The sequence below is a fragment of the Anas acuta genome, chromosome 6 (assembly GCF_963932015.1).
Source record: "Anas acuta chromosome 6, bAnaAcu1.1, whole genome shotgun sequence".
In the NCBI taxonomy this organism is placed as follows: Eukaryota; Metazoa; Chordata; class Aves; order Anseriformes; family Anatidae; genus Anas; species Anas acuta.
The window spans coordinates 16,923,678-16,946,201 of NC_088984.1; the positions used below are offsets into that span (position 1 = coordinate 16,923,678).

The 22,524-nt window shown below is 40.5% G+C and overlaps 1 protein-coding gene across 3 annotated transcripts in view; it reads right to left on the reverse strand.

Annotated features, from left to right (window-relative positions):
- PLA2R1 (phospholipase A2 receptor 1) overlaps positions 1-20,210 on the reverse strand; it is a 44,581-nt gene extending 24,371 nt beyond the window's left edge. Inside the window, exons 1-10 of one of the 3 annotated variants that reach the window (XM_068687660.1) lie at positions 20,090-20,210; positions 14,391-14,774; positions 12,078-12,245; positions 10,756-10,929; positions 9,340-9,453; positions 8,540-8,683; positions 7,400-7,588; positions 6,078-6,235; positions 4,570-4,677; positions 319-431 (exon numbers count right to left, since the gene is read on the reverse strand). In XM_068687660.1, coding sequence (XP_068543761.1) covers positions 319-431; positions 4,570-4,677; positions 6,078-6,235; positions 7,400-7,588; positions 8,540-8,683; positions 9,340-9,453; positions 10,756-10,929; positions 12,078-12,245; positions 14,391-14,774; positions 20,090-20,114 — 1,577 coding nt within the window. In that variant the 5' untranslated portion in view covers positions 20,115-20,210. Of the gene's footprint in view, positions 1-318; positions 432-4,569; positions 4,678-6,077; positions 6,236-7,399; positions 7,589-8,539; positions 8,684-9,339; positions 9,454-10,755; positions 10,930-12,077; positions 12,246-14,390; positions 14,775-17,591; positions 18,062-18,809; positions 18,901-20,089 lie in introns of those variants that run through there. The other 2 variants (XM_068687661.1, XM_068687658.1) reach the window with 2 other exon arrangements.
- Positions 20,211-22,524: the final 2,314 nt, after the last annotated feature.

Consider the following 22,524-nt stretch of genomic DNA (forward strand, 5'->3'; position numbering starts at 1 on the left):
TAGCTTCCAAGTACACTGATAAAATTTCTTAAAGATGTTACATACCTTTGTATAAAGTGCTTTGTTTAGATTCCTGCATGCTAACGTGTGCACATTGCTATACATCTAAAGTAGACTAACAACTGCTTTTTACTAAAATTATTTTCAATTAAAAAATAAAGCAGAACAAACATTTATTCTCACCAATGTTAGTAATTATGCTCAACTCTCACACAAACAATATTTCATAATAGTAGTATCTTTTGCCATGCAATGCTTTCTGAAGTTAGAATAGCTCTTGTTAGAAGCATCTTCACACTGTCTGATAGGATTAACTACCTGTTTGTTACTGATACAAGTGCAGATGGGCAGAAATAACCACTGGAAGCATGTTCAAAACTTCGAGGGGTACTGTCGATTTTGTAACAATATCCACCATGTCTTTCCCATCCCTTTAAAGAAATGAACATTGTTTTATAGATTATTATATTGCTGTTAAAAACTTGATCCCCTTTTGTTGTTTCTGTCTTCGTCACTTGTGACCCTACAGCCCTCTTCCTTTCCACTGTGGCTCCAGAACACTTACCCTCAAAAGGTCACTGAAAAGGTGGGTGAACTTAATGAAATAAAATTGAAATCCTTAAACTGTGCAAAAACTGGCTAAATACACACAGGCGGCAACATCTTTCATGGGCAGGACGAAGATATGGGCAACTTAAAGGCACTCCCTCCACACACTACTTCTGTTTGCATTTTATACTTTGAACATTGATTTACTGACTTAGTCTGGGGGTGTATGCCAAGCTTTTTGGCACGAAGCATGTAGTAGCACTCTGGTTTATAGCTGTGGTAGCTCATTCCTGATATTGAATATCTGAAGTGCAAGGTAAACATTGCCCTGTTAAATTCAGTTAAGTTGCTTTAAAAAAAAAAAAAAAAAAAAGCATTACCTATGCCCTTTGTCTTCAAGTGTAAATTGAAATATGTATGTAAACTCTGGGATTTGGGGGTGGAAGAGGTTTAAACTATTGACTAAAAAGCTCCTCTATACCATTCCTGGCAACTACAGAAAAAGCTTTTTAAAAAAAATAGCTATGGTGACACAAGGCCTCCTCCTTCACACAGCATGCTCAAGTGCGTTTCTTCCTTGTTCAACTCTTGGCATGTTTAGTCACTCAACAAATTTCCCCTTCTCATTACCACTTCTCTGTCCTTTTTGGCAGGGTAGAGAGGTCAGAAATCGAATTAACTGTGGGAGAGGCTGTCATACAAACAGTCAGAGCAACAAATCACCCAGCCTGGCCCACAGCCACCCAAGCGCTCCGTGGGAGGGCAGGTGAGAAACAGCAAAGCTCTGGTTCCCTTCAGCTGGAGTCCTCCAGTGATCAAGTGAATTGCATGAAATTAAGTAAACACAATCATTCTAACCTCTTGGAAATTTTAATTGGGAACAAATGGCACCTCATAACCTTCCTCTGAAAGCTTTCTTGGTGCCTTAAGTCTGGAGGAAAGAAATTTGACACTAATCTTTATTAAAAATAATAATAACTGTGGAGTAACTAGATGATGGTAAGTTTGCATTGAGGGCAAACACGGGTAGAGAAATTCCAAACTTTAAAGGCTGAGTAATCAGTCAACCAAATGGCATTCAGTGCAGATAAATATGATGTGATGTATTATGGGGACCTCTCCTGTCCCCACCGAATCATTTCATTTGTGCCGTTAGGAACACCTACCTTGCTCCTACCAGACAGGAATGAGATTTGGGGGTTACCTTCCATGGAAACACCAGCTTTGTCAGTAAGTCAGATCAAACATTAAGAATTAGAATGGGGGCGAGAACAGAGAAAGCAATTATGTCCTTTAAAAATCTTTTTTTTTTTTTTCTCATTTTTTTGAGTTGCAGCCCCCAATCTCAAAAAACGATGTTAGAAAAGAAGGGCAACAAGGATGACCAAACATATGTAATTGCTTCCACATAAATAATAACCAAGTAGGTTGGGTCTCTTCAGTCTGGAGAAGCGATGCCTTAAGGAAGGTACTGCACACATCTACAAAACCAGGAGTGCCATGGAGGCAGGTGTGACTACCCCAGCAGGAGACTTTGGGGATAACAAATGACGCTGAGCAAGCAGGAGGTGGATTCAACATGGAAGATAGCGTTTTTCCACACAAAGGGTAGCAGATTTATAGATATCAGTAAGTAATGTAAACTCAAAGAATTAGAATGAGTTCAAGAGAAAATTGGACAAGCACTTGGAGGGGAAATCCAGTGTGAGCTCTTAGATACACAAATCATAAAAGGCTCTGGAAATACCCTGAATGGTCGGAGGTCAAGGGAAATTGGGGGATGTGTTACCCACATTTGCCCTTTTCTGCTCTTCCCCAGACATTGCTTGTGGCCACTGCTGGGAAGCAGAGCATGACCTGGATGGACCCTTATTCTGAGCAGTTGTCCATCTCTTTATGAGTTTTTTTAGCTTTAATAGCAATTCTCTTCTCAAAAGTGCAGTTCTCTCCTGCTACAACATCCACGCAGACAAATGCTTGATTTAGTACTATACTGTTATCTTTTAAGGCACTAATTGAAGTGTAGAAGACTGAAGAAAGTTACCAGTACCAATATTGTCAGTTCTGTACACAGAAACTCCCAACTCAATTATCAAACAGCTGACAACTCCACCGCCTGTTTCAAAAGCTGATTTAAAGAAAATGTCTAAAGCTGTTATTTCAGTTTTGGGGAAAACCGCATAGAGAATGTGACCTTTGCAATATAATGTTTATTGTCACTAATAGCCTGCCAACTAGGAAAAAAGAAGAGTTGACCTGCTAAGGGAAAAAACTTCTTAACACTTCTTGTGTTTTCAAAAGACAGAAGTGTAGGTTTCTGCCATAACTTGATATTGCAAAAACTTCACTCAGCAGAACCACAGAGAATTTTAAGGACTAGTTCATCCAATTCACAAGCCATAAAATTAACATGAGATAAAAGCTCAGTAATAACAGATAAGACTATAAAGCTTTGTAAAAATAAATAATTATGCCCAAGGCCAAAGCTCCCTGAGTCTATCAACCATCACACATGAATGACAGTAACAGGTTAACGAAGCAAAAGATCAAATGTGAGAAACACCAATAGGTACTCTATACATTTAGGGTAGATTAGCAACAGAAAAAAAAAAAAAGAAAAAAGTGTAACTGTACGAAATAAAGAGCTAGCCCTAGAAAACTAGGTTGACAAGTAACAAAAATATATATATTGAATATTAAAAGAGTATTGTTAAGACAAAATGTCTGAAATAAAAGGCAGCTTTCAGTAAGCTTAGAACTGATTTACCTTGATTAAATAAATATGACTCTTTCGTGTCAGAAAGAAAAGAATCTGTAGAAATCAACAGTCTGTAAGAGCATTCACTATGTACATGTATTTCTAGAGGGTATGAAACATTAACAAGCAGAAATTTATCCTGAACAGGAAGCTTGCCAGAGCATACCAAACTACTTAAAACCAATGACTCTTAAATCTCAGTCCTGTGCGGTACCCAAAGTTCAAGTGCTGTCAGCTCCTAACTACAACTGGAAGTCCTGATGCTCAGCACATTTTTTCACATGGTCAGGACTTTAACAAACTTTTCTTAACACTTTTAACACATGGCATTCTTGAGTGATAAAATACATTGGTCCAAATGAATCAATCATCCTAAACTTTTGGTAATTTTAACCTGGAACAAAGCAGTAATGATATGACCAGAATGCTATACATCTGGGGAAAAACAGCATCCGGCTCCGGACAGTTTAGCTTCCACTTTCTTACAATTTAACTGAATTATGAAAAGAGGCAAAAAAAAATGAAAAAAAAAAAAAAAAAAAAAAGGGAAGAAAATGACCTAAAGATAGAAAAAGGAGAAGAGGTTCACAGAACTTCTCCAGAGTTTTGAATGACAATATTTTAAGAACATAAATTCCACAAGTTTGTTGTTTACACTGTTGTATACATAGGGAAAGGAAGCAATGGCAAATAAAATCATACTTTAAAGAGTTACCTATTACTAGCAAAATGTCAAGCCTAAAAGCCTGAAAACATATTGTAATGTCCTATTAGGTAGCTAGCTGTGCTCCTTCCCGTTTTTGCTTGAAAGTAAAAGGAATGCTAATGTATGAGTGGAAGAGTTCATTCTCCGTGTCAATGAAACCGATTGTTTTTCACCCTGACATTCCTTTTAAATGTATGAAAACCATGTGTGGGATGAGGCATCATATAACAGCCATTATTTGCACAGATGGTGTACAAAAGGGTTTTCACTTTTGATCTAGAAAGAAATAGGAACTTGGGTCACAACTGCTGACAATGCAACGAACCATGAGAGGCATTTGGAGAAAGCTTTTAATCTTACCTTACATTTTAGTTTACATATTTTTAAGGCAAACAATGAGATTTTTCCTAGCAAAACATGCATGTCTTCAGTATGAAAAACGAAAATTATCTATCTACTCACTGACATCCGTATACTCTACACCTCTATTTATAATTCTGTTTTATCAGTAAGGTTCTGAAACAAACAAACAAAAAAAAAAAAATAACTCCCTTACCTCTGGACAACTTGATTCCATCTCAGAAGAAACATTATTAAATTCCCCTGCTTTTTTGCAAACATAGAAAGATCCGTCTTCACATTTTTTAACTTTCCAATGTCCCTCCTGAGGGGGAGGAAAAAAAAGTATGTTCTCTACATACCCATTCTCATACATATGTAATACACAGATGTTAGATTATACAACTTCTCTTCCTATTTTAACTTTTTAATAGCAACAAGCAACTGAATATTTTTTCTCACTCTATTTCTTTATTTACCTTTAGATAGATCACTTACTTCTACCAACACTGATCTGAAAAGTCCTGTTGACAATCACACAAAGGAGTTTGTCTCTTTGAATCACTCCTTGGGATGTAATACATTTTAATTAACTAAAACTATAGGCATGCCAGAATGCTTTTCAGAATCATATACTGAACCTCCTTCCCATCCACTGTAGTTCTTTGTAAGATTAACATTTATCTTTGAACAGCCCTTACTCAAAATACTACAGCATTTGTATAATACAACTTTTAGACATCTATGAATACTGGACATGTACCAATTCTGAATCTTCTTTTCCACAACTGTGTTTTATGCTTTCATTTGTTTGCTTACACTTGTAAAATTAGTAAAATGTAGTTTTGTGTGTCTAAAACCAGGCTTTTACCATTTTCTGCTTCAAATGAGAGCTGACTTTACCAGGTTGTTGTAATTGTTTTGGCTTTCTTATCTATGAATTCAAGATTGCAACTTGGACCTACTGCTGGAGAAACAACAGAAAACACTTCTTGATACAGCTTTCATGCTTTCACAAAATTTACTTTACCGAAAAACTGAACTATAGTGCCACTTAAATCAGGTCTGAGCATATGTAAGTATTGTAAATTGTAAAAGTAAAGTACATTTATGACCAAATTAAGAAAAATGCTGCCTGTCATGGTTCAACAGGGCCTAGTCTAAGCTTATTTGAATGTTACTCCCAATCTTACAACACCTGACTGATTTGGGGTCAATCTTACCACTCTCAACATCTATAGTTTTATGTAGATCTATGCTACTCCCTGTTTTTGAAAGATGCTTCATGAAAGTTATAAATGTTGACAGCACCTTAGAGTTAGCACAGTTGAACATTTTTCAAAATATCAACTTGAAGCTTTAAAAACTGGAACTAATGAGTCATGAATTATACGATACACTACTTTGATTTTAAATTACTTTGTCTTTATCAAAATACCTATGAATATTTGCTTGCTTCCATTTGGCAAGCTTTACGTATATAATTTTTTTTTTTTAAATCAACCTCAAAAATAATAATTAACTTTTCTGTGTAGCAGCACAGCAAAATGTACTGGTTTCTAAAGGCTACGTTATTTTTATTTCAGCTTGAATATATTAGGAATAAAAAGACAAAGTCATACTGCAGGTCATGGTTTACAAGAGTATACATAGTGAGAAAATAAATTATTGTGAGGTGAAATAAGAGTGTCTGTCTTGTTCTTTCAAAAGGAAAAGAAAACTTACAGATCCTTGTGCTGAAACACAGAGTTGTCCTGTTCTTTGAAAGGTATTAGGTTCTTGGCTGTGCCAGTTGGACAGCTTTACTGGGGTGCTATCTGACCACTTGAAAACAACTGGGGTATTATTACTGTATAACCCAATCCATGTTTCAGTTATGTTTTCTGTAAAAGAATAAGTTTTTCATATTTTAATGATGAAGAAATGATGCCTATTGTTCCTGTAATATCAACACCACTATTGAAATTATTCATGGGATTTCAATAAGAATTATCTTATTTCATGAAAAAAGAAATAGTTGTATGAACTTTAGGAAACCTTACTGATGAGATAATATCCTACTTCCCTTGAAGACTAAATGGTTTCAAAAGTAGATCAACATATGCAGTAATATGCTTTGAAACCCAGAAAAATACAAATCAAGAGCATATGCTCTTGAAGCTTGTATGGGGCAGAAAGCCTGACATGGAAGGGAAAGATTTCTTTTCATAATCTTTCATGGCTCATTCAGGTTTAGGTTTTCTCTGAGCAATGGCTTTATGTCCCAGTGAGAGCTCAGTTGTAGCCACAGTGGTTGGTAATCCATGAAAGATGAGTCTTGAAGTTTGACGTAATGCCTTACTTGACTAGCTACTATAGCTAGTGAAAGCAGATGAGCTTTCAGGCACATAAGCCCTTCTCCAGAAAAGAAGGATAAAGGAGGGCTGAAACACCAGCAACAGATTTTGAAGCTGACAATAATTAATTCTATCTACTACGACATTTCTGGAAAAAATGGTGTTTGGTATCTATGGAGGGTGCTAACAGAGGTGAGGAGGACGACCCGTGGTTAATCTCCCAAAGAAAGACAAACAGGACAACAGAGAGGACGGGTGGTGTGAGGGAGGAGAATGCGTGATCATGTCCAGTAATTCCAGTATAATGCACCACTTTGCAACCACAGCTGATGGGACAGAGTTGATAAAACATGTCACTATGCCCCCAGCTCAGGGAAGTTACAACTCATGGCCAAACTATGCAGTTCTGCTAGGCTAGGGATGTCAGCTTGAGGCACAAAATATTTACACTTATTTGCTACTGTTACGACAACAAAACTCTTCATACTGTTGCACCTAAGAGCTTTTGTTCATTTTGTTATTATGTTTATTGAAGGCTGTGCCTTACATTTTAAGGACTCTTAGAAGAAGCATACATCACACTTTTTTTTGTAAACCTCATCTGGGTGTGATACATAATACTGGGCTTACAAGGCCAACAACTTTACATGGCTACACAGAAGAAACACTTCAAGAAACATAGCACACTGTAAACTAATTCTCAAAACTCACCACGTTCAAGCAAGTTACGGAGCAGCTCTGCATCTGCCATGGAGGATATACTAATGAGTCTGCTGTTGTCACTTTGGCACGAGATCAAAGCATCGTTCCAGCTCTTCTCCTCTTTATGAAGTCTATAGCAGTTGCGATTGTGTGGGTACCAGCCAGCATCACAACGAGTGGCATAATACTTCCATGTATCTTTTAATTAACCATGCAAGGTTAGAGTATATTAGACAGAAATACAAAGGTTGTGCTGCATTAGACTATTTTCTTATCTTCAGGTGCTGAAAACAGAGTCATCTTAAGGACATAACATATGGTCTACAGATCACTACCCACAATGCAAACTGATTTTTTTCCCACCTTATTTTATGACTCAACCATTCAGGCCACTGGACTAGTACAAACACAGTTACAGAACTGTTATTCAATTAAAAACTTTCTTTATCTGCCTTATTACCTTTGGGCCTGATCCAAAACCAGCTGAAGCTTTTTCATAGGCAATACCTACAAATAGTTTGGTAAATCCCTTTTCAGTATCTGAAACAAGTAGGGAAACTTTTTTTTTTTTATAATTTATCAGGAAAAAGTTCAACCTATCTAACTTTTCTTATCAAAACAGAAATTAACATTCCAATAAATACAAAATTGCATTTAAATTTCCCACAGAAGGGGCATCTGAGACACTCTACATACTATACACCTTACAGTCATTATATAAACACTTTGCTTTTTTGGTATATGAAAAGCATAGCACGTCATAAAAATAACTGCATTTATGCTACTTTATCTTCTGTGGGCAATGGGCTAATTCCCTTCTAAGCTGAAAGCCTATTTTTAAACTCAGAAGTGTTGCCCTGTTGTAATATAAAGAGAAAGCATTCTGTAAACCTCTGATGATGTAAGGAACCAATTAAATGCTATGCATATTAAAGTGATTTGTCAGTTTTAAGACTCTTAACATGTTACCCAGAACTGCATTTGAACAGAAGAAAGTGTTACCACTTCAGTTAATGTAAATGGCATTCAACTTAAACTAGCAAGCCTATACTGCAGCTAAGACTGTTCTCATAAATTTATATTCAGGTAGCTTCCTCTTGTTCTCCATCCATACTCACAAAAAGGACACATTAAAATTGAGATACTTACCAAATGTTTCATGCTTTGTCTTACTTAAATATTTCTTGCATACAAAAGGCAATCCAGATTCACACAAGTAACTTTGCCAGCCGTACTTCAATTTTGAATTAATCACCACACAATGATTTTCGCTAAAACGGTCATCAGAGACATCTGCAAATGCATTTTTTTTTTTTGAGAAGCATGCAATTAAAAAAATTCAGTTCTTGTAAAATGGCGCTGTATTCTTATTGAACAAATGTACATAATCAGCCCTGCACACCCAAACTTCTAGGAGTGTTACACCAACCCTATGGACAACTGAACGTTAACCACTGCTTACATATATATGGCAATATTTCCTTGCCTGCTGCTATCAGATGAGAGGCTAAATCCAGTTCTGGTGTCAATGTTACATGTGCTGGAGGACAGACTTCAAAATGCAGCAAACCAAATCTCAAAGCTCATGTTAATGTGCTAGTGTTAATTGCAGCATGTTCATGTAAACAAATTAAAACTCCTTTCCTCCACGCAACCAGCTAGAACATAGTTTTTAAATATGCAGCTGGAATCTCAAAAATACCCTTAAAAGCAAATGACAGGACTATATCATTAACGCTTTGAATAAATGCATCTCCATGGATGCCACCCACATCCCTAGAATGGGCTTTAGTTCATGAATATGAATAGATACGTCTACAAAAAGAGAGGTACACTGGTCCACTTGATTCACTTTTCAAACGTAGCTGTACTAACAGCTCTCTTGTGCTGCAATTACAGAGAGCATGTAATTACACTGCTGTAACAAATCCAAAAGAAATATCTCATACTTGCTCTCCAGTTCACAAACATCAGTGGCGCTCCATCTGACCACTGCCAACCAGTATCTTCTCCCAGTCTATTCAGGCCTGTCCAAAGCATGATGTCTGTGGCATTTAACTGCCCTGAAACAGAAAAAAATAAACAAAGTGACACTTTACACATTCCCCTGTTTTAAAATATCTATGGGTATAGATACACTGTCCTGACTTGTTACAATCAGAGTAAAACAAAGTTTCACACTTTCTCCAGAAGGCTCAGACTTATTTTTTTTTCCTGTCCTTGGAAAAAGTCTATTGGTTTGTTAATCAACACAGCTGAGGAGGGATAAATTCAAAAGGTCTGCATCCCTTCAACTGCCCATCCTGCAAACCCTCCCCACGTAAGCTGTTGGTGGCCTTAGATATTACATCTCTAACACGAGCTACAGAAACGCCAGCCTGTCTCAGCCTGCTGTCAGACACAAAACAAACAACTTCCAGTCCCTCTACAGCCTGTATACATATCAAAAAGCTAATGAAATTATTTTAAAAACTTCCTGTTAGCTTATATCCTGCAATTGAAAACCAGCAATAATGGGAAGCAATGGGAAAGAAACCTGAAGCTGCCTTTCACAACACGGTTTTAGTGCCCGGTCCTTCACTCAGTCCTCTTCACCAACACCAAAACAGCCACAAAAGCAATGCCATCAGAGGACTATGCAGAACTGGTCTGAGACGTTCTACATGCAGGACACGAAGGAGCTTATCAAAGAGGGAATACTATCTGTTTATAAAAACAAAGCTTTTTTTTTTCCCCCCCTATAAAGGTAATTTATTTCAAGCCTGCAGGAATATTCCAGTATTTCAGATTTGGTGAAGTACAGTTTGCAAAGGAAACCTTGCAGGAATAAAATGACACTATGGTGCACTGCTGAGAAGGTAAACATCTCTATAATTCTCAAAGAAAACAAAAACAAACACCTAACAAGCCACATGTCCATAACCACAGCTGCAAATATGAATAAAAGTCACTGTGCGAGCAGGAATTAAGAATATTACAGCCTCACGTAACACATACCACTGCTTTTGAACTTGGATTATTAAGGCTGTAACTTACCTTCATTCTCACTTTGTCAGGTACTTAGGTGTGCTATGTGACAAAGCCTTGCCAGCAGCAATGGGAGAGACTCCAAAGCTTTTCACTGGCAAAATGAAAATCTAACCACAGGCTTCTTACATGGTCCCCAGATAAAGTCAAGCCGACCCATTTCCCAGAGGAGCACAACCCATCCTCACACTGGGGACAGAAGACTCCTGCTTCAAAGTGCACTCTGCACCTTTCCAAAGGCTACAACAAAATTCAACAGCCTTCCAAGACAGCAATCCCATGGAACACACTAAGCATGTGCCTACATCCACTGTTAGCAGTGTGCTTTGTGTACTCACGGCTTAATTCACTGATGTAGCTCTGCTCTTCCAGGCTGGTGATGCTGAGCAGATCTCCTCCTTGCATCTGGCACGCAGCCCGTGCCTCATGCCATGACAGCACGGATGCCACGTTGAACTGGTAGCAGAGGTTCGTAGCAGGGTTCTTCTTCCAAAAAGCATCGCAGCCACTCTCTGCTCAGAAAGAGATTCGTTACCAACAGCACAAGGCTACAAGCTAATCAGAAGTACAGCATCTTTAGAAATTTAATTAATGACATTAGCATCTCAGCGGAAGCATGATGATGAACTCCAGTGTTCCTTTGTTAAAGTATGTATGGAAATAGGACACAAGCTGAATAAAACACTGCTTCATTTTTCAGGTGGTTGATAAATTCTCAGGAGCTCATCTGCAGCTGGTGGTGATTTTCACAGCTTGCATGAAGCCAACAGAGCTACATTTTAATTCGCACCAGCTGATCATTTGTTCCTAAAGCTGGATGTTGGAATAGTCACAATAGTGCCTCACCCAACTTATAGAGGAGCAGTCACCTGGATCTCCTTCTACCCAGTACTCAAGAGATTAAAACTATTATAATTAGAATATAGAAGCAGGGCTGAAAATACTCCTCATTATAATAGTTCCCTGGAAATTCCCATGAAATTCCCATTAGGAAATCACATTTCCAGCTGTTTATAACATGCTTTGGACCAGAGATCTGAGACACAGCCTGAACGGGGAGGGCTTTTCCAAACCACTTCTGCTGATAGAAGATATTTTTTACATATTTATGGAAGAAGCTACAAGTTGCTATTTATAATTTTAATATTCATGAATACCATGTGTCCAAAATCTTTCAAAAAATATTTTCAAAAATATTGCTTCTAAGTGTTTTAGATCCAAAACATAAGTGTCCAAAGAGCGCCTGGGAGAAAATGAATATAAAAGATAGAATGAAGTCAAAAGCATAATCTAACTGCAGGAGCAATCCCTCCTTCACATGCTCCAGGGAAACCCCCTATGGACTGCTGAAGAGAGCAGAGACAGCCGTGGGTTAGCTGCAGGGCAAGGTCAATGGGTGGCACCGAGCAGTGAGCACTTCACATCCTGCAGCACACCTCGTGGAGTTGTGCTTCTGGGACTTGGGTCTCCAAAGACCATACGTGGTAGATTATATTAAAGCCTCAAGTTTTCTCTCTCTCTCTCTTTTTTTTTTTTTTTTTTTTTTTAAGAGACATTCCTCTCTAATAGGAGTAATCTTATATTCCAAAATAGAGTCCATGCTAGAATTATTCATAAGGATCATGGATACTCTAGGAGGGAGGGAGAAGCAACATCTTACCAGCATTTGGGCAAAACCCCCATTTTTCATCTTGTTCATAGTAGCTTGTTGTGGCACACCAGTCAAATTCCCTTCCATCCCTGGTACACTCATAATACCACTTGTTGTTATATTTAAATGGAAAAACGCATGGGAAACCAAAAGAATTTCCCAATAAGGTATATGTTTCTGTAATAAAATAAAAGTAGAGATTAAAAGAACACATTGACAGAAATTCCACCCCCCCATATTTCATCATTTTTGTTTTTAACAGCAACAATAAAATAAAAATATCTATGGTTATTTGAATTCATAATTGATACCACAACATTGAGACAAGTATGAGAAACATCACTGAACAGAATTTGAAAATGTTAGCTTATGAAATTTATCACCATGAAACAAGGCACATCCCCATAACTTACTCCAACTAAAAAAAAAAAAAAAAGAGCAATTATTCTATATCCTATTATCCTGCACTTAAATTTGAGAACAACTACATAAAACTATAGTTAGCATAATCAGGACATGCTCAGATGCACGCTCTGCTTATTTTTTGTTTGCTGGTCTATGATAGACAAGCAATTTAGCATAATTTCCTCTGCTCCACCCACTCTTGTTTAAATGAATTTCTGATGTTTTTTCCATTCTTATTGTCATTCTATGGGAAAGGAAATATGAAAGACAAAGGAAAATTAAATAAACTTTTAAAAATATTTTTTATACCACGGGGAATAGTAATCTAAAGAACTGATGTTATGTACCTTTGTTGTCACATCAGTTATTAGCTTATAAAATATTTAAAATGTTGCCCTGTTGTATTTTGAGTACTGAGAGAATCAAGTGCAACCCAAAGTTGTAAAAGATTTACCTCAGTATCTCCTTAACCTCAGAGCACATGCTTCTACGAAAGGTCAAAGAACCACAATCATACTTGGAATTAAACTGTTTGCCAAAGATCCCATGCTGATATGCTAAGATCAAAGTCCTTCAACTACAGAATAAGGACATGCTGCCAGTTTCCCAGAGATAATGGCTGGACGTGCACATGCAAAAAATGCAGTTTATGGATTGTAAATCCCCTTCAAAGCCTTCTAGCAGATAATACAAATAAAGCGGGTTAAAAGAAATCAGGTTTGCACCTCTGCCTGCTACCATGATGCTAGCTAGCTACAGAGGTTCGAGGGATTATCTCAGTCCTGACAAGTAACAGAAATTGACAGCTCTGTTCCTTTCACCATAGTTACACACACTTATTTTGAAGATAGGGATCCCTCCAGCCTGTTGCACTAACTGGCTAACTTGCATTTGCATGTACATAAGATGAAGTGGAAGGAATAAAACAACAACTGGAAGGGGGAGAAGCTTTGCCAAGACAGTCACTAATTTTCATCCTGAAACTGCCAGATTGTTGCAGCTCTAGGACTAGACCAGATCTACCTCCATCTTGCTGAATGTACACAGCAAACTTTTAAGACTTCATGGTTTTAAATGTTTTCTGTCTGGTCTTAAGTATAAACTCTGCTCGGTTTTAGAGATCTTGGACGCTAACAAGCTTCCATAGGCATTGCAGCTCCCAAAGGAACCCCCCGGAGAGAGCAGAGGCCAAGCCCAGCTGCACCTACAGAAGAAACCACCAAGATCAAAGCTCCGCAACCCAAATATGTGGAGACCAGAGCTCTGCAACCCCATAAAAACAGTTCAAATGGGGATAATCAACAGCTCCAGCCTGAGACATGCTATGCAAACATTAGGCCATTCTTCTAAAGAAATGCTGAAGGAGAGGCTGAGGAAGGGGTCAAGGTGCAGCCTGACTGTGGCTGTTCGTGGAAAATGGGTTATCTTCATCCTTTTTCCCGGAAAACTGTTAAGGTTTGCAGGTCTGGATCCTGACCTAAATTCCTATGCCTTGACTAGCTGTACAACAGGATTAATCAAAAGCCTGATTTCTGCTCCAAAGTTTGGCACGTTCAGAGTCCAGGTGCTGAATGTTGCAAACGTTTGGATAATGCACACCGAGATTGCAAGCTGACTGTCAGTAATCTGAATTCCAAATCCCTCTTTATCTCTCTTTGGGTTTACTTGACAATGAGAGCTGTGGGACTGCAAATACTTAGTTCAGCTTTTAATTTTATAGACCATTTGGAATGGGCAAGGATTCACAAGGACACTAGGGCCTTTTTGGGGGCCCATATAATAGATGAGGAGAAAAATGAATTGTGCAGTGTACTCAATTCAATTATCGCCTATTTAAAAAAAAAAATCTGACCTTCCACCAAAAACAACTTCTGTACATTTTTCCTTTATACATTTCTTAACAGATTTGATTTTTACCTTGGAAAGGACGTTCACAAAGGTCTTCATCATAGGACATGTACTGTGTCCACTCATAATTAGAATTTTTTTTTGCAACAATACGTTTGCTGTTTTCAATAGCTAATTTGTACTCCGATACACCAACCAACGCTCTTCCATCACAATTCCACCACAATGAGTACTGAGTTGAATCACATTCAAGCATAGTCAATGGCTGCTCTGGTCTACTGATGTTCAGTCCTAGACAAGTACTGCTGCCTATATTGAAAAGCCGACGATTGGATACCCATTTCCATAGCATGTATTTGGAGAGTTGACTGCAGTCTTCCAGAACAAGGCCAGCTGGATCCACCTTGATGCACAAGTTAGAGTCTGAACTTTGGATAATAAATATCCCTTTATCTGTATGGGGAAAAAAAGAAAAAAAAAAAACACTCTCAGTTTGCAGAATGCTACAGATGATGAAATAGTATTGTAGGACATGTTTTAGCTATTTATGAAGAAAACTGACAATATTCACCAGAATATCTGACACTGCAAAAAAATAAGAATACTGGTCTAAATTTACTGCCAGCCAAGTTTGTAACATGTAGACCATTTGACAGATCACTGTGAGATTAGGCAGTATTTCTCATGGTGGTCATCCAAAAAACATCAGTCACATTTGAAGAATTACAGCATTGTTCACCAAGAAATTCTACATAATGTGGTACAGGTTTAAGTGTTACAGCAAGTCATATTCAGAGCTGTAAAATAATTCTCTGTGAGGGACTGGAGATTCCAATTAAAGGCTAAAAAGTGTAAAGACTGAAATTGCCATATTCTCTGACATAATCAGAGAATATGGCCTCACTGTCTGCAACTATAGAGGCAGAAAACTTATCTTGCATTGTACGTATGATACAGGAAAGGTGGGATTTATCTCAATCGCAAGAGCTGGTGATCAAGAGTTAACATATGCCTTAACTACCAGATGCATACTGTTGAGCTATAGATGACTGCCCTGGCTGGACCACAGCAGACATGGGAAGGTTAGCCTGATGTCCCAGCTTTCTTGGAATTGTGTAGAAATTCACTGAACAATGTGACATCACACTATAAGCATGTAAAAAAAAATCAGCTGTTTAACGCCTTGGGAACAAATGTCTAACTGTGCATATAGACTGAAAAACTGAGAGGGGCTAAGGAAAATAAAACCTTTAACAGCTCAGCTATTTCATTTATTCTGAAATCCAGTGACAATTAACCCACAGAGTTTTTCTCACATTATAGGTGAGATACTTATGCCTCGGGAGATTATTCCCTGAAAACCTGATTAGCATTTCCATTTTGCCATGAAGTTTTGCAATAGTAATTTCTACCACATGTGCTTTCTATCTGTAATTCACTACCCCTAACATCCTGAAGAAGTAACAATAACAAAAAGATACTCCAAATCTAGAGTACAAAATGCAGAAGCCCACCCGGATGCTGTGTCTGGGTTCAACACCTATGGTTTAGGTGTAGCTCTCTGACAGAAAGCCTTCAGACAGCAGCGCTGTGTGACAGACAGGCAGACCAGCTCACCAGCACATGGCATACACGATGAGTGGCCCAGGCAAGATACAGGTTACAAAGAAGAGTTTGGTTCCAGGTCCTGCACAGATCCCACCAGTGGCCAGACATACAGCGAGGACAGAAGTTCCCCTGCAAGCTGCTTCTCTGGGATCAGGTGCTGTCTGCCATGAGCTGTCTGTAGCTCATGATGGTGCAGGAGCATGAGCGAGCCTTTCTGACTGACAGCAGGTAGGAACAAGCCTGCTGCATGTAATTGCAGTTCCAAGCACCTGGCAGCAGCCTGGCTTTAAGTCCTTAACTCTCTGGGGGCACAGCAAGGCTCCTAAAGATGCTTCCTATGCTCCGTTAGTCCATCACATTTCTACAGCCCTCCAACCATGAGCTCACTGAAACACCACCACTCTGTGACAGACACCCAGGGGGGACTTCGCTTTTGAGTTTTCTATGAAGCTGTGCAGCTTGTGCTTCCTTCTTTTTATCCATCCTCATCCTCCATGGGCCACAGAGATGGCACAGCCTCTATCTACAAGCACAGACTACAAGGTCAGACAGGGTTCCTGCTCCTCATGCTGGGGTACGGCTTTCCTGCAGCAGCCTTATCTTGGCTGGCCAAGAAAATACGTTGTTTATTTGCTAGATAAGTAGAAGCTGTGATGTCGTTAGCACCAGTAAACACTGATTAATGAGGTTAATTCACCACGATACTGGGATTCACACTTAAAGTTCTAATACCAGTTCCCAGTTTATCTCTGCTTGCACCCGTGATGCCTCCTGCGTAACAGCATGAGCAACAAGAAACAACTCAGAGATGAAGGGGTCTCGGCCTTTATGAAACCCATCCGAACGCCCTTATCCATAAGGCTCTTAAGAGCTGCGATGACTGCTGAGGAAAGATAAGGGTCTTTCCCTTTCCCTTTTGAGACCTCACAATTACACCAGCGGAGGCGGGACAAGGAGACAAGCGGAGCAACACCAAGCCCACACCACATGGGCTTCCTGTGCCCACGACCCTGTGGGTGAACAACCACGAGGAGCTCCATGAGCTTGCACACCCCAGAGGGGCCAAGGGGAAAATCCCAAACCCTGCTCTGAAGGATGTGACAGGGTGGAGGGAGCCCTTTGGGAACATCCCCCTTCTCCTGACGTCCAGGCCCCTCCGTACAAGGGCAGGTGACACGAAGCAAAGTGCCAGGAGCAAAGCCATGTGCCGAGAGCTGTCCGGGTTCCTGTTTACTTAGGCTCGCCACTACAAATAATGCATAACAGAACTAGGAGGGCAAGATTTTTTTTCTCTTCCTTCCTCTTCACCTCCCATTTCCTTTCCCCCCTCCCCAAAAACCAGCAGCGAGAACTGCTTCAATGGCATAAGGAGAACAGCCGGAATGCCCCGGGGGCGAGGAAACCCCCTCGGCACGACCTCCGGGGCCAGGTGCGAGGACAGCCGGGCGTGTGCTCGGCCGCTGCCCCGCAGCCGCCGCCCCGAGGAGGGCACGGCGAGGCCCGGGGGCTTCCTCCGCACCGCGGGACAGGACCGGGGTGTGGGGGGAGGCGAAATATCCGCGTGTCCCCCCCTGCACGCACACCTCACGGGGGACGCCGGCTGAAGCAGCCCCTCCCCACCCCGCCGCGCCCCCACCCCGCCGCCCCGGGACCCTCACTCACTCCGCAGGGCGGGCACCTCGTCGGGGCTGAGGGCGGCGGTGGCGGCGCCCCTTGGCGGGCTGCAGCCGCCGAGCAGCAGCAGGCAGCACGCCAGGAGCCGCAGCCGCATGCCCAGCATCGCCTCGGCAGGGCACGGCTCGGCACGGCCCGGCCCGGCGCCCACCCGCTCCTCTCCGCGCCGGGAGCCCGGCCCCGGGGAGGGCGGAGGAGCGACCCCACCCCGCGGAGGGCGGGGGGAGCGCGGCAGCCGCCCGCGGAGCTTCCCCGGCCGCGGGGCCCCCCCTCGGGCCCGCTGCCCAGGCCGCGGCTGGGCGCTGAGGCGGCCAAAAGGAGCCACACGCGCCTCGTTTGCAGTCCCTGGGCGCTTTCTGGTGTCTGCTCTCCAGGCCGCTTTTCCTAAAAAGAGCCGAGTGGCACAAAGACGCGGGAGGCAGGAGAACATGGGCAGCGCAGCTCGTGTTCAGCGCCTTGCTGCTCCGCTGCTGCGTGTCCTCAGACAAACTTTTACAGAGACTTGGTTTTTGGCTAGGTCAGCACGTCAAGGCACTTCACATTTCTGGCATGGGGAAAAGTAATTTCCTTCTTCCCTCTTGTAGATCTCTGTCCTTAGGTCGAGGAAGGATTTGTAGGAAGTCCCCCATTTGGGGACAGTTTCAGTCTTATGGAAGCTATGAATAGCACGGGGAAAGGCAAAAGCAGAAGCCCTGGGTTTAAGATAGAGTAGCTTCACTGGAATCCACATCACAGTTTGGTTTTAATCAGCGTGGGCATGTTTCTGCATTGTTCTTCATTCACAGCAGACAAATAAGTATCTACATTTATATATAAATGTATAAGCGTAAGCATACAGCGCCGAGGCAGAGCCGAAACGGCTGGCCTCTGTTCCCCCATGCCCACTTCAGTTACGGTACAGGAACAGAAACTGCTGGGCCTGGGGGAGCTCCAGACGGGTAGTTTGGTAGAAAGTATTGAGAAATGAGGGAAACCCAACGCTTACTAAGAAGCAGATGAGTGGAGGGTTTTCTCCACTTTACAGATGATAAAAATGTCTGGCAGAGAAGAACTAACAGCAGAAAACATCACTGAACAAGCTGTCCCAGAAGTGCCCTGACTTCAGAAGACAGAATTGCTCTAACTCTCAAGAAAATGTAACATCACCCCCACACCTCCCCCACCCCCACCCCCCAAAAAAAAAAAAAAAAAAAAAAAAAAAGTTACCAAGCCATTTTTGAAAAACTGGGCACTCTGAACTTCAGGAGTGTTGGCTACCACTTTGAGTCCTGAGCTCCGGAAAACCTGCCACTGACTCTCACAGTGTGTTTGCACTCCTACGTTTGAAGAAAACAGTGCCAGTGAACAAAAACGGGGCTGCTCCGAGCTATGGGGAGCACTGCCACAGGTGGATTTTTCTGCTCATTTCACTAAGACTGAAATAAGCATGTTCCGATTACAGATATCTAACACTGGACATATCAAAAATATTTATGTAAATATTTTACTAAATATGAATTAGCAACTTAATAGTTAGCTTTACTTCCTCATTTTTTTTTCTTTAGTATTCACATTTTCCTCTTTGACTAAACAATTCTTTACTGTCATGGATATATTCTGTTCTTACTAAACCGTTAAATTCCTTCTAGTGCAGCTGCAGTTATACTGGCCTCCGTATTTATAGCTAAGCCGTACTAGCTGCATTACAGTAATGAGACATCTTTGCTGGCATAGTGCTGGCAACATGGTTAGCAACATTTTCTGAAGCAAACTTGATGACAGTTTGTATTATTTTGCAAAGTAAATTGTAAATTTATTTATTCTATGCTTTCCTTCAAGGCGTTCATTGTAGTGATTTGGCTTTTATTTCCTTTTCTGTCTGGAACTCTCTTTTTTTTAAAAAAATATATATCCATTTCTGAATTGATGATCTATTTTCTGTTTGGACACCTATAGATGCACTTGTCTGAGCTCCTCTGCCTTCACTATTTAGGTATTCTGCATAGGTGTTCTGTATCTCCCGGTACCTTTTCTTAGCAATTAACTCAGCCTTTTGTATGAGGCCCATACACATCCACAAATACAAGCCCTTGTCAAATTCACACTAATTCAAGTTTCTCACAGACTTGTTTCTGCTAACTTAGGGTCAGTATGCTTAAGATATACGTGACTGCCATCAAGGCATACATAGGCAGCATCCTATTGTTAGTACTGCTAGAGTGAAATCAATGTTGGAATAAGACTAAAAATTTTTGCAAAGATCTGATACAAAGGAGTAGTTGGTGTGTTCCTAAGAAGAGCTAGTAACAGCAGACTTAATTACTAAACAGACCTATGACATTTTGTAGTCAATACCAAAAATTACACATACTGTGATCAACAGTCTACACATTACACTTTTTAAACAAATCAATAAAAATCATCATATAGTTGCTTAGCAGATATTTTAGAATAAATAAAAATCCTATAAACCCCTCACAACTTTTGTTTTGTGGTTTAAAACATACCTGAGAGACTGATAGTTTTCTCCATGTTTCCTGATCATATGCAAGTGGGCCTGTAGGCACAAACCATTCCAGATTTGCTTGACCAGTTTGCGTCTTCACACCATGCTAACCACTTCCTTATGCAGATCCCTCCCCCTTTCATTTTATCAGAAAAATGCTTCATAAATCAGAGTAGCAGGGAATAAGCAGGTTCCTCTAGAACAAAAACAGGAGTGGATGCTGATTTTGACAGTGGGCCACAGAGAATACTATATCAGCTCCAGGCAAGCGGATTCCTTCAGGCCCAAGACCTTCAGTCTGTGTTCCCCCCACACCTGCAGGGCCATGCTGCCCTGCCAAAAAGCTGTGGTGGTTTGGCAGCACAGCAGCACCTAGCTGAAACTCAAACCTGCAGCTGCTGCCCTCCAGCTGCCACCACACCACAGGCCTCATGCCAGTTCTTGTTGCCCTGCCGTGCATCCTGACGTGGGAGCGTGGCAGAGTTTGGGCTTGGTTTGGTCTAAACTGGGGGTGATGGAAGCCACAGTTTACTAAGAGACCAAGAATGACTACTTGGGAAGGATAGACAGCCTCTAGCAATGTGCCATCAGTCTAATACCCCAAAACATACTGGGTGTGATATTCATAACAAGATTAGGTGCTGGCAGGAATGCCAGGACACAAGGTGTACCCAGTGCTAACACTAGCAGGGTGTGCCCCTGAAGCATGTACACTCCTTCCCAGAAGAGCTTATCTTTTTTCCAGCCATGCGTACACATTTAGACTGAGAGAAATCCTACAGGTAGTGCAAAAGAATGTCCACGCTCTTTGGAGAATATGCACACAGAGAAACCCAAAGTAATTTTACTTTGCCTCTTTCCTTTAACCAATTCGTTTTCAGGTGAAAAAAAAAAAATGCATTAGGTATCTGACTTTGCACGCAATAAAAATGCATATACATTTATATTTTTCTTCTCTTATTTATTTATTGTGGTAAATCCAATATGTGGTCAGTCTCATATTTGAGGATTTAAAACTTGGCTTCAAGAAAGTCTGGAAACCAGGACTCCCATTGGCTTTACACGGTGGTAGAGCATGTCTTTGTTACTTATATAATTATATTTTGTATTATATCTACAGACATGCACACGTAAGAGAAACCAGGGAAACACTCATTAACATTTCTGGTGTTTTCTCTAAACTTTGTGCTGGTAAGAAAGCAGAAAGGGAAATTATTTTTCCTTTGCATCCTTCCATACACAAACTGAAGCACTAAGAACAAGAAATGTAACTTCATTGGTAAAACCCAAAGCTCTTTAGCTGCTGCTCATTTCAGGTAGGAGGAAAATAACATTTGCTGGTAGATTGTTTTCTTGTGAAAGACCTGGACACATTATGCAGAATAGCATCATATCTCTGCAGGGAATTCTGTTCACTGTAATGAGACTGAGTTTATCATCAAGTGCAAATGCACAGTCAAAAAAACGTAAACGCTTGAATTGAAATAGACTAGATGCTCTGGTTATGAGTCATGGAAAGGCTCTAACAACTTTATAACCAAGGGAATGACTTGCCACTGATGCTATTAAACCAGTCAGTTCAGGTATCTTGGCCTTTGATATGGAGAAAGACAGAGGAGTTCTGTTATTCATCTTTCTTTATCTCTTTGGAATCTCACCATGCAAGAATTCAAAATTTAATCTAAATTAATTAAATTGGTATCTATACAGAAAATGACAAACTAAATTAAACATGTTCAGACACTCCTGTCCTTACCTTGGAATAAAGATTAACTAAATTAAGACCAGTTCAATTCAAAATGGATGTTGACTACAGTTTTCATGGGAATTATGCAACCCACATTAAATTCATAGATTTATTTTGGAATGAATTTCCTGAGTGCCAATCATGGACAAACCCTGACGTAGAGTCTTGCCACACACACTTCGGGAATACTGACTAATCATCCACTATGAACACAGTAAACACCATGTCCAGTGACACATCTATCTCTGATAAAGCTCTAGTGATTAACACCTGTATCTTCCAAATTCAGGGACCATAAGAAGGGGAATACAAAATCTATAGTTTACAGGGAGACGTTGAACTGGTTTCTTGCAGCTGCTGTCCCAGACAGCTTGAAGCAGTAGCTGCAGGTACTCTAGGATGAATATGAGGTACAGACCACTGTATCTATAAACATTCATATTCTCTTGCTTGCCTATGGTTCATTTGCTTGTCACCTTGCAAATTGGCTCATGACACATTACTACAGTGGACTTCCCCTGCAGACACTGAGGGGGTCTTGTCAAATATTTCTGTAACAGTTCGTGGATTTTAAGAATTGCTACTACCCTTAGTTTGAACAGTTCCTTTTCCTGGTTTGATATATTTTCTGCATCAATTTCTGTAACATTTTAACATTATTGGGGATTTGTGTGCTTGTTTTTCTATTT